The sequence below is a fragment of the Rhinolophus ferrumequinum genome, chromosome 13 (genome assembly GCF_004115265.2).
Source record: "Rhinolophus ferrumequinum isolate MPI-CBG mRhiFer1 chromosome 13, mRhiFer1_v1.p, whole genome shotgun sequence".
Taxonomy (NCBI): Eukaryota; Metazoa; Chordata; class Mammalia; order Chiroptera; family Rhinolophidae; genus Rhinolophus; species Rhinolophus ferrumequinum.
In genome coordinates this window covers 70,582,227-70,594,541 of record NC_046296.1, presented here as the reverse complement: position 1 = coordinate 70,594,541, position 12,315 = coordinate 70,582,227, and the positions used below count along the sequence as shown (strand labels likewise).

General features: G+C 47.4%; 1 protein-coding gene across 15 annotated transcripts in view; it reads right to left on the bottom strand.

Annotated features, from left to right (window-relative positions):
- Positions 1 to 12,315, bottom strand: part of MYT1L (myelin transcription factor 1 like) — a 367,369-nt gene that overhangs the window by 52,946 nt on the left and 302,108 nt on the right. For 11 of the 15 annotated variants that reach the window (XM_033124940.1, XM_033124939.1, XM_033124941.1 and 8 more), the window contains 5 exons: positions 11,495 to 11,748; positions 9,122 to 9,358; positions 7,088 to 7,209; positions 6,666 to 6,728; positions 6,139 to 6,207 (listed from right to left, as the gene is read on the bottom strand). In XM_033124940.1, coding sequence (XP_032980831.1) covers positions 6,139 to 6,207; positions 6,666 to 6,728; positions 7,088 to 7,209; positions 9,122 to 9,358; positions 11,495 to 11,748 — 745 coding nt within the window. The remainder of the gene's footprint in view (positions 1 to 6,138; positions 6,208 to 6,665; positions 6,729 to 7,087; positions 7,210 to 9,121; positions 9,359 to 11,494; positions 11,749 to 12,315) is intronic. The other 4 variants (XM_033124947.1, XM_033124949.1, XM_033124950.1 and 1 more) reach the window with 1 other exon arrangement.

Sequence of the window (12,315 nt, the reverse complement as noted above, 5' to 3'; positions counted from 1 at the left end):
GGGCGACGCAGCAGGGACTCTTAATAGATAAGCTGGTCTCTTATCTTTCTTTTGAATTAAAGGGCTTGGTGCAAAGTGCTCCCAATCTCGAGACTCCAAGACTTGAGAGTGAATTAAAGTCCTTATTTCAGGACATCATAAAAGGTGACGAATACCAAGTCCTCTCATAAACGTTAAATTAACTTTTACATTTTCCGTCTTTGAATTCTGCTTAATGCTTTCACAGAGCCCAGCAATTTAAAAAGAGCTATGGATCTCTGTGTGGCAACGCTGTGAACGGTATTTACTGACTGCCTACTGTGTGCCTGGCAGCAGGACGAGCCCACGATGGATGATCAGGAAACCGAGGCACACAGGCGTTAACAATGTTCCCCTCGGCCTGAGAGGCTATGCTCTACATTTTATTTTGCACAGAGAATCTATTCATTCAAAAGTGTGTTTGGACTCTTAAACGTGTATCCTATGTCTCTGCCTCCTTTGATTACCTAAGTCTGATTTTTACTCGAATCTTACCAACACCTGCATCAAAACCTGGGTGACGGGGGAGGGAAGCATAGCCGATGGAAACCAGCCCCTAAATTGCATTTCTATGCTGCTGGGCTCCGGCAGCGTGTTCATGAAGCAGATTCCTCAGAATGTGCACTAAACACCCAAGTTTTTGTCTGTTTCTGGTTGGTCTGTGTGAGAAAGCAGTTGGGGAAAGGTGAAGAAGGCTCAGTAGTCTGGTCCAATGCCCGATTACAAGGAGGCAGGCAGATCCTCGCAGTTACCACAGCGAGCACCCAAGTTCACATGCAGGCGGGGGGGCGCCCAGTCCTCCTTCCCCATGTGGCGCCCCTGCGTGGGGCTGCGTACCACGTGTATTGGGCAAACGGAAACAGAAACAGGCTCTTGTCATAACCCTCCCTGAGCAGCTCAGTGAGCCGAGATCTGCGTGGTGTGGTGTGGCTTGTTTTTCACTTGTGTGTGTGTGCGTGTAATTGGAGTCGTCCTCAAACACTCTAATTTGGGAAGTCTCACTATATCGTGCTCGTCTGTTTCCTATATGGAACTTATTTTTATGGCCCTAGTATGACCGTGTAAAAGCCTACCTGCAGCAAGCTGTACTGTAGGGTGTTCTTAACCAACTGCCTACTGCACACTTTATAAACCTCTTCCAGACGTGAAAATCTAACTGGAGGACGAGGACAGAAGCGCTTATCAGATTGTGGGAAGGCCTGTGGTGCAGTTCCTGGAGGGTCAGCAGCCATCACTGGACCAGACCCCGCTGATCTCCCCATGTGGGTCATGGAGAAAAACTGCCTCAGACTGAGGTGCAGAGCTTCGAGGAAAGAACATGGGGTGTATGTGGGCGGTTGTGCACAGCCACAGTTACATACAAACCTTGAATTCCCCATCACGAAACAGCCTAAAGGGTTGTAAATTTTGAAGAGGTAGCGTGATGTGTGTGAAAGTTCTGTCCCTGCCACCTGTTGTCCGTGGGTCGCGGCTGAGCCACCTAACCACCCAGGACTCGGTCCCCACCTCTGGAAAATAGGTCTGAGCCTTCCATGTCTCCTCACAGAGAAGATAGGCTGTGCACAGGGCTTTGTGACAGTGACAGTGACATGTTGCATCATCAGCAGCGCCACTGTGGGTCCGGAAGGTGCTCGCGGCCTAGCTGGCCGCACGCGGTACGTGGCGTGCGCTTCTCACCCACAGACAGACGCTCTGCACCCACGCATTTCCTGGGAGCCCTGCCGGCTGCAGAATAAAATGACTTTCCTACCTGGAATGAGGCTCTTTGAAGTAACAGGTTATGTGCTGCCTGCCCCCTTGCAATGGGGACACCGACCTCTCAGCAACTTCTGTCCTGAAGGAGCTAAATGTACAGAGGTGACCACACCCTCCGGTAAGGAAATGCAGCATCTGCTAAAGAAAGCAGGCACCGGTCGAGGCATTTGTAATTCGCGAAGACTGGAGGTTTACTGCTGTAAACATGAAGCACCAGTACTCCAGGCTCCTGGTGTGCAGTAAAAGGGGGCGAACTTCTTGCCCCTAAACAACGGACGATGTCGGCCGAGTGAGGCTCTGCCAGATCTGGTCAACAGTCCTCCTGCTGCCCTCACTGCATTTATGGCTGAACAAGAAAACCCAGCAAATTCCAGAAACAAGCAACCTTCAGAGAAAAGCATTATCTTGGCCTAAATTCAAAATTCTAATTCTGATTTAAGTTTATTTTAAAATAGATATAACCAGGTTTTAAAAAGGGTTTGTGGTATGTGTGGTTAAAATTCCTCTAGATCTGACCTAAAAACACCCATGACGGATACCTAGTAACCACGAAGCACACAAGAGAACCTCTCAGGGCAGAGAGCCCAAAGCAGCACCCCACCCACCCCACGGGTATCAGATGCATCTGTGAAGACCAGCCAGTACCCTACTTTCCTTCCCGCCCACAGGAAGCTTGTATTACACCGTAAGGGTAGGAGTAATAAGGAGGTGACTAAATTTGGACAAAGTATAAGAGGGGCCAATTTGGGGGCCCATTTTTAGAGCTAACAGCCTCTGATTGAAATCAGTTTTGATTTGGCTGAAATGGGTTACTGAGGTGGCCCGAACACCTACAACTTGCCCATGTCTGCAGCTGAGCACCATGCGGAAGTAGGAGAGAATTCCTGGCTGGGAGGGCTGGTTTCTTAAAAAAAAAAAAAAAAGGCCGACAATGATGTCATGTGATTTGCAAGCTCTTTCAAGGCACTAATTTTAGGTAATCTTAGCAGATGAAATTTTAAGAGAAGAAAAGATGAAAATTTAAGAGAAGAAACTTCCTTTCAGAATCGGAGGTCATGTTAAGCAGAATTTCCACCCAAAATCACTCTACTTTGAACAACTTGATTCTTTTTTTTGGCCTGGGGTCTCAATGAATGTCACAGCCAGGAACCTCACAGATGGCCAGGCAGGATCGGGAATGTCCATGCAACACTGAGTGAGGGCATGAAAGTGTCTGCAGTCTCGGGCTGTCTGAGCTGCATGACCCTCTCCTGCCTCCTAGATGTGGCACTTTCCCCGGGGCTGTGTTTTCTATATCAGATGGCCTAGGAGCCAGGGAGCAGTAGTTCCAGAGTTTGAATGATACTCATGTACACATTCTATTTTTTAACACATATTTGCTTTACATATTGCACATAATCAGACATGAAGGTGTCGACTTGTTTTTGAGAATATCCCAGTTGTGTTGCTATGGATAAGACCTGAGCAAAGTGTCATTCCAGGAAGGCTAAGAGGACTGGGGATTGGAGACGCACAGTGTATCTGGCAAAACCTGTTGTCTGTCCATGATCAAGAATGTCCTTGGTGGCCAGATGGCTCAGTTGGTTAGAGTGTGAGCTCTGAACAACAGGGTTGCCGGTTCGATTCCCACATGGGCCAGTGAGCTGCGCCCTCCACAACTAGACTGAAGACAATGAGCTGCCACTGAGCTGCTGGAGGGGCACCCGGATGGTTCAGTTGGTTAGAGCGCGAGCTCTCAACAAGGTTGCCCATTCAATTCCTGCATGGGATGGTGAGCTGAGCCCCCTGCAACTAACGATTGACAATGGCGACTGGACTTGGAGCTGAGCTGTGCCCTCCACAACTAGATTGAAGGACCACTTGGAGCTGATTGAAGGCCCTGGAAAGAAACACACTGCTCCCCAATATTCCCCAATAAAATTTATAAAATAAAAAAATGTCCTGTCACTAACCAAGTATCAAACGTCAGTGTGAGTCAAACGTCAGTGTGAGAAGTGACAAGAGGAACAATTCCAGAAAATTCCATTTCTTAGCAGATGCACAATAAAGAAATATTTTTGAGGTGATTGGGACCCACTTTCGAATACGTCCTCATGAAGAAGTAGAGAGTGCCACACTTTACATGAATAGAGCAATTTCACTCCTAGTCAGGTAAGAGGCTGCTGCAGCGGGAACCAACCAAAGCTTTTACAAATATATAAAGAATAATCCATTGAAAAGAGCACATGCATGAGCTATTTTAGAGAAAGCTACTGTACATCTCAAATGGATGAACCCATGCTGATGGGAAAGCCTCTCAACAGGACGTTGGGACCGTCCAAGAGTGACGGATGGCGGAGTCTTATCAATTAAAAGGTCAGAGAGAAAAACACTACAATCTATGGTTTCCCCAGTTTCGAAAGACATCACCAGGTAAAAGTTGTTCATTTAAATATTAACCTTTTTACTGTATACATTTAACTGAAATCCCTAGTTTTGAAGATCCAATATACAGAAAAATGGACCATTTCAGAAAATTGGTCAAGTTTAGATTTCTAAGAAAGGGTTAATCAAAATGGGGTTTACTTGCTGCAAACACCAAGTTTAGAAATGAGTGTGGCTTTTAGATCAGCCAAAGTTAGGAAAAGGCATCACCCTCTGGAAGACAAGGTGTCCCCTCTCAGAAGAGGCGGACGGAGGGAGCGGACCACGCTGACAATGCTTGAAGGACGTGAAGGGCAGACCGCGTCCCTCCGAAGACGCCTATGGTGAGGCCCAAAACACCGTCTTCCAAGATGAAGTAAGGGAAGAAGAAAGTGCTGAAACCAAGTGGCAGGTCTGCTTGGAACTTCAGATCAACGTAAACTTCTAAGCCCAAAGTCAAGGATGCAAAGCAATGAAAACCAGACCTGTTAGAAAATGACTCTGGTCTCTGGGGGGTCTTGACACACTGACCACTCAGAGGCAATGCCGCACACAAGTTGTGCAAAGGCTATTTTCCTGGTTACAGTTGGCCTGTTGGAACTGGAAATATGCCAAACGTTTGCAACGAATTCCTCCTTAAGAAACTCAAAGGAAAGGTGCCATGTTCGGATGTGCTGGCCAAGGTCCAAATGCAGTTAATCACGTTTGACTATGAGGGAAATACGGTCTCAAGCTGTGAAAAAGATGTCGTAGCAAGAGTTGTTCTTGCTAATTCTGTCCATTCTGAGGTCCTAAGAACTATTTGTCCAGGAGGCACTGTGTGGCTGTCACTACAGACTGTAAGGCCGCTAAGTGAGAGGATGCTCTCCGGGTGCTACAGGCCATGACGACAACGCCAAGAGGCTGGTGGTGGGAGGGCTAGTTCAGGAGGTCACTGAGCATGAGCAGGTGGTCTATGGCACTAGGGCCTTGGACAGGGACCCTGGAAGAGACGACACGGTGTGAAACACAAGGCCACACTCTGACAGCCTGCCTGGCGCAATGGGGTCAGGGCTCGGGGCTGGGATCCTTGGAAAAGGAGTCAAAACGGGTCTGAAAACAGCATGTTCTCTACATTGCTAACAGAGCCATTTGCAAACAAAATGGAAGCCAAGCCATGTGTGGTGACGATGTTTGTAACAGGTGGTAATGACACACAACTCTTTGGGGCCCTTGATTCTCATCATGCTGCAGATCCATCTTTAGGCCTGGCTTCCTCTCCTTACACACCCAGATGTCTGCTCTGACTAGACTACTGAAGGTTTAATCTGCTTCCTGTAACTTGTGCCGGCTTCTTCCAAAACCTGTCTAGGACCTGCCCACGGTTCATCAGATATGTGAACATACAAGAAGAACGCCCTGCTCTGGAGGTACAAGTGTGGTGACCAGATTCATGCAGAGAAGCTACAGGCGCAGAGGAGAGGGACAGCAAACCATCCGAGACGTGTGTGCGTACAGGTAACTGCCTGAGCTCCTGCCATTCTAAAGAGTATCACGGGCCTGACCCCAGTGCACTGAAGGAATTAGCTGTCACTACGGTAGCTTTTGGTCATAGTGCTACTTAAATATCCATATTTTAAGTAATCATTTCTATTGGCTTTCAAAACATCAATTTTTGACTTTTTAAGTTACAATCATTTCTTCAGAGTTTGAGTAATTGTTAATTTCTCTCCATGAGCGGGCGTATCTGCAGAGAACACACTTATGCTTTGGGAAATCCACATGGAAAGGACGATATGAAAGAACTAGAGATGATGAGGGAAAAGCAGAATGGGTCACCCAGAATAGTGGCTCAAACCCCGAGGACCCGCTCCCGTGTGCTCAGGTGGTTCTGTAAAGACAGTTTTCTTTCCAAATGACACAGCCTTTTTGTTACTCCAAAGTGAATAGATTTGTAAAACAATGATTTTCATTAAATCTTACTTGAGTTCTTGGGAGCTGGTGGCCAGCATACTTCGAATGCTTTTGTCAGCCAGTGGGCAGCCCGACAGACTGTAAGACAGGCCAGAAGAGTCAGGTGAGAAGCCCCTCTGAGCAGCTTCCGCTCCCGAACAAACACAACATAAAACTGAAATTAAAAAGTTTAATGCAGGAAAGCGATGGGGCAAGTGCTGTATATTGAATTTTTTTTTTTTTTGTATAAATAACTCTGCATAGGTTTACATGTAAATTTCAGAAAACAGGTCTGTTAATAAACCATCTTTAAAAATAAGATAAAGTATTTGTGCTCTTTGGTTTAAATGTTGTAAAGAATTTTCCAAATTTAGGTAGTTCATTTAAAAACAAAACACATTATACAACACACAAATTGGCATGCTTTTAAAGGTCGACATACAGCACTTAAAGGGTTGACACATAATTCAACGTTTTACTTTGACAGCATTGTTGAGGTAAGCTGAAAACAATAAATTGAAAAGACAGAATCCACCATGAGAAAAATGAAGTCACACCTTCTATGTGAGGCGTAATTACCAGTCACATGACCACTCCCATCACACCTTGGTGTTGGACATCTGCCACCAAACAAAAACAAAAACAGCCAAAATAGTAAGTATGTTTAAAAAAAAAAACTTTAAAAAAGTTTCATTGTTTCCAGTTTAGCTGCAATGTCTGCATGGGGACTTAAGCGCCCTAACGAAAAGCTGCAAAATGCACGGGAGTAAATGAGAATGGCATCTCCGTAACAGCGCATCGTTAAAACACGCGAGTCCACGCGGCTTGTCACTCTATGGAACCGGCAGCTTGAGACATTTATATGCTGCGAATGTCACATGCTCAAACGGCAAGGCATATATACAGATCGGTTTTTAAAAATAAGCCAAGGAAAGGGAAAGTTAAGAAGAGCGACAATTTCACCTCACGTTATGCTTACGTTATTAAGTCCTTTTTGTTCTCCTTGCACTGGGGGTACTTGGGCTTGGGGCTGGGGATGGTCACCTCCCCCGGGTACCTTCTTTCTTCCAGAGCTTCCTGGAAGGGATCCAAGTCTTCTGGCTGCAGGCAAACCACAGCTTCAGGGCCACAAAGACGATAATTCAACACACAGACCAAAAACCACGCGGCCATGGGCTGGGGCTGGCCGCCTCTCATTTTCCAACTTTACCTTTAAAATCAGATGTACCTTTGTTCTGAACATGCAAACTGAAATTTGTTCAAAGGTATGTCTTCTGTGGCAGACCTCAATCTCGATCTCATCAACTGCTCTAAACTCCTGACATCACGCTAACTCGTCACTGGCAGGGCCTTATTCAGGGCTCCACGGGCTGTACCCATGGAGGGACACAGTGGTCTCGTAACAGGGACTGCCTCCACTGGTCGTTTAGGCCAGACCTACAGGTCCTGTGACCACACCTGACGCTCCAATCCCACACTCACCAGCATGCAGAGCACGGTGCCACACATCACTGCCAACTAGTCTACATATGTGCTTGGAGTCCCCAGGAAAGGGACGATCAGCTTAGATTCATGCTGCAATTATAAATTACTCCTTTGCAGCATTTTCTTCTTTGCAGGATCTGGGACCAACCGCAGTGACCCAGAAATTCCCATAGATGGCAGCGTTCAGCAAACGTGTTTCAGGAATACTTGGGTTCTTACTCCTGTGACAGACAGTGTGTGTGATGAAAATACTTCTGTCGATTTCTGAGGGCTTCATACTAATTAAAATAAATCTGGAGCTTCAAATACCATGCCTTATTTGGTCGTCACAATTTAACACTGTAGGAGAGAAACAATACTTTGGAATTTAGCTCAGCACTCAGACCCTATTGCATTACAACTCCTGGACACTTAAATCAATTTGAAGAATAAAGATAACACAGGCTTTGGGGTGGAATGGTCTTATACACAGGGACCTTCCCCGCAATTCCTACAAATAGCTAATGTTTCCTTTCTCTCCATCTCCTTGCTTCTGTACGAAATGCTTTGATACCGTGTTTCCGTGAAAATAAGACCCAACCAGACCATCAGCTCTAATGCGTCTTTTGGAGCAAAAATTAATATAAGACCCTGTCTTATTTTACTATAAGACCGGGTATAATAATAATATAATATAATACCCAGTCTTATTTTAATATAAGATCAGGTCTTACGCAATATAAGACCCGGTCTTATATTGATGCTTGCTCCAAAAGACGCATTAGAACTGATGGTCTGGCTAGGTCTTATTTTCAGGGAAACATGGTAGTAGTCTCCCCCATTGTATTAAGAATTTTCATTTTTCAGTGAATAGAGAAGATGTCATAACGTTCAGAATCAAGCACTGGAGAAAAAGTCAGTCCAATAGAGAACAAGTTTTTCTTCGTTTCTTTTCTTAGCCTAAAAGGATTTTAGACCTATTTTAATAATCTGAATTTGAAAGTTGTAACTGCTTTAAAAATCTGTTCCTGACATAGTGTTTTGATAATACCGTAGTCAGTAAAGATTTCAGTGACAGTGTTAAGCGACTTACGGCTGGAGTGTACTCTGAATAGTTACGTTTCTTAGAAAGCCCACTGTCCTTCGCTCCAAACAGCTGGCTACTTGTTGGCACAAAGTCGGCCATTTACTTATTTAAGGCTCGTTACAATTGTCCATCTGTAAGGACAATCCTGTGTGATAGCGACGTGTCAGCCGAAAAATGAACTCTGCTGTTTGTACTTTTCTTAGAGAAATCGTTTGTAAGAAAACACACTTGTTTAGAAAATAAAATTCATCACTTAAGAGGCAATGGTTTGTTTCACCACATCAATGTTAGTCACAAATCTCTCCTGAGTAACAAAAAAATGCATTCTAAGCTCTCGTCAGCTAAAGGTCATATGTGAAGAGAAATGACATTGTGTGTTAGGCGTGTGCCCGCGGCATTTTGTCCCCAGGACACCCCGCTTTCCCTGGGGTGACAGAGGTGGGCTCATGGGAAAGGACATACGGTGATGTCTTTGGAATCGTCCTCCTCCGCCCTGCGGGGTTTCATTTTGGTGTAGTCCACAGGCAGGTCCCAGCACTCGCTCTCGCTCAGCGGGAAACACCGGCTGTTCATTACAGCCTGCTGCTGTGGGGACATGGGCTCCAGGGGGGTCAGGATGGGGCAGCAGCCCTCCCGTGGCCTCTGCTTGTTCATGCTCAGGTCCAGAGTCCCGTTCTCGTCCACGTCCATGTCGGGGTTCTGTGGGCGGAAGGACACAGTGACAAGGTGCCACCCTAGACCGCAGGCCTGCCTGCAGCCAGCACAGTGCAGGGGCGCAGGCTGGGCCCTGGGTCTTGTTCTGTTACCCCAGGCTCTGCAGAGGCACGGCTGCTTGCCCCGCTGCTCTGCTGATCTATCATCTACCTGTCACCTGTCTGCCATCTATCTATCTATCTATCTATCTATCTATCTATCTATCTATCTATCTATCGTCTATCTGTCATTATCATCTATTTCTTTTATTTATCTATCACTTATCTATCTACTTTAATCTATTATCCACCTATCACATCTGTTACCTATCTCAATACATCTCTGCTTCTAGAAACATGCCTGGTCAGAAGAAAATCAAACAAGTGTCTAATTTCAATTCCATTCTAATTCAAACCTATTAATAGATCAGAATTTTAATGTGTGTGCATGAATACAGAATGTATATTTATCCTTAAAGTTACACATACTAAACACTTAGAAATCCTCCTTTGCTTTCATGATGCTAAATACTTCAAGACTTGGAAAGGAGGAAAACACAAGAATTAGAGGGATGGAGAGAGAAGGGAGAAGGAACTAGAATGTACTTTCTACTCCAAAATCCTATGATGGAGAGAATTTTCCATTTTAAGAGCAGGGGATGTATATTTGCAGTTCAAATCACCTCTGCTGCAGCGACTGGGGTCTGACCTGCTCAGCCTCAGCAAACCAGCAATTTAGTCTGCTGGCTTAAAAAAAAAACAAAGAGGAGGTCCAGGGTGAGTTCCTTTTTTTTAAAAGATGCTTTGAAATAGATCAAGAATTCTTCAGAGCTTGTCTCTCAGGAGGAGGGAGAGAAGGAAGGACGTGTGAAGGAGAGAGAAGAAGAAAAATCAAAATGCCTTAACAATTCCACATTTGTTCCCAGAGTTACACTCTTGTGAGCAGAAATGTGATTTCAGAGCTGGCGTGAAAGCTGCCGCCCACGCAAATGTCTGGCAGCTCTTTCCTCTGGATGCAGCAGCAGAGGGCAGATGCTCGACTAAAACCTCATCCTGGGGTTGTACCTTGATAAATTATGGGGTACTAGTCTGCCTGAACTCTTTTTGTCACACTGCACTGATACCAAGTGTCATACTAATTTAGCCTTCATAATACTGGATTTAAAGCTCTCCGTCTTAGTTTAATTTTAATAAAGTGAAGAAAACTGGAAGGGGTTATGGTCTTTTTTTTTTTTCTTGCTACAGAATTGCTTCCATGCTGGCCTAGCACTCAGCAGCCCTGATCACCATGGAAATTGCACGCGCCTGATGCTTCCCCCAAATCTAAGAATAAAAACATTAATAGGAAAAGGCATTGTATAACATGAAATCTCTGACCTTCTTCCCTTCCTACAAATTACACTTATTTATAACGACTGGCAGGGTTGTAAGGCCATGGTGCGTGGCCAAGCAGCTCCAGGTAATGGAGCTGGACCCTAAGTGTTCTGCAGAGAAGTGACTACCCCATGTGCCTGCTCACCGTCCTCTGAGAGCACCGCCTGAGTCCCCGGCCACCTAGTGGCCTCGCCAGGGCAGCTCTCTGCTGCAGCCTAACAGGCTGCCCTGCTGTCGGCACAAGAAAATCAAAATTGTAACAGCGGCACAAATGCTGCCTCCTGTTTTAGCTTCTGTGGTGTTTCTGAGCTAATTAAAGCTGGCTGTCACCCCATGACTGAATAGCCCTTGTGGAGATCAGATTTTGACATTCTCTGTTCCCTCATCCTGGGTGACCTATCGGGAGCACGGTAAGGGGACAGTCCTACCTTTTATTGGACAACCCTCCTTGTGTTTCAAGTTCAAAGCATATTGCTTCTTTCTAGTCTCTGTGTGGCCATTCGAAGCTACTGAGGGTCGCGTAGTGTCCTGTTTACAGAAATGACTGGACCGTAAGCAGGTAGGTCCACTGATACATATTAACCTAAAGACCTGGCATTTCCTGAATTAGAAAACCGCCCTCTTCGGACCGACCACATGCTACCAAAGCCTCTCTCTGGGCGGAGCCACGAAGCATCCGCCCGGATGTGCGGGGGGGGGGCGGCCCTGCCCCCCCGCCCCGCCCCCGCCCCCCCGCCCTCCCCGCCCCCCCCCACGCCTGCTGGCGTACCCGCGCCGGGCACAGGTCCTGCGGCTTGGTGGACAGGTTGTGTGGCATCTCGCGGCAGCGCGTGGACAGGTTGAGGATGGCCGTGGCCGCCATGTGCGCGGCCTCCACGTCGTGAGTGTAGTCGAAGCTGCTTTTGCTGCACGTGCTGCTGGCGCTGCTGCCGCCCCCGCAGCCCAGGCTGCTGCTGCCGCTGCTGGGCGCGTAGCTGCTGGTGGTGCTGCTGCTGGGGCTGGCGTTCTTGCAGTACCGCTTCGCTGGGGAGACACGGGCACGGGGTGACTCGGGTCCCCGCCGGGGCGGCGGACACAAGAGCAGGCACGGCGCCCTGCCACCCGCACCTCCCGCCAGCCCTGTGCAGAAACCGTCGGTGCGTGCGGTACCGCGCCCACCGGCTGACTCGCGGGAGAAAACCATCCTCCCGCTTCATCTTTCCTGCCACGGCACGTCTGCTGATTGGCAAACCGGGCCCCGCCAGAGCGGAGAACGCGCCCTCCCCGCCGCAGGCCGCACACAGCTGCTTAGGTCGGACGAGGCCGCCGGCAGGCAGCACTCGCTGGGCAGACCGGCTTGGCCAGGCCGGAGGAGGATGCCTCCCTGTCAGGACTGCTTCTGAGCTCACTGGGTGACAGATCGCTCCTTCCAGCCAGGAGGGGCCGCAGTGGCCAACTGGGGCTCACTGTCCTATGTGCACATGCCCTGGGCCACCTGGGGGACCTGCGTTCTGGGAAGTGGCATTCGGCCAGGTGTGCAGACCAGACAGTGTGACTGAAACACCTCTTTCCTTAAGAAAAGTCTTATCCTATCATTCTAAAAATGGCCAC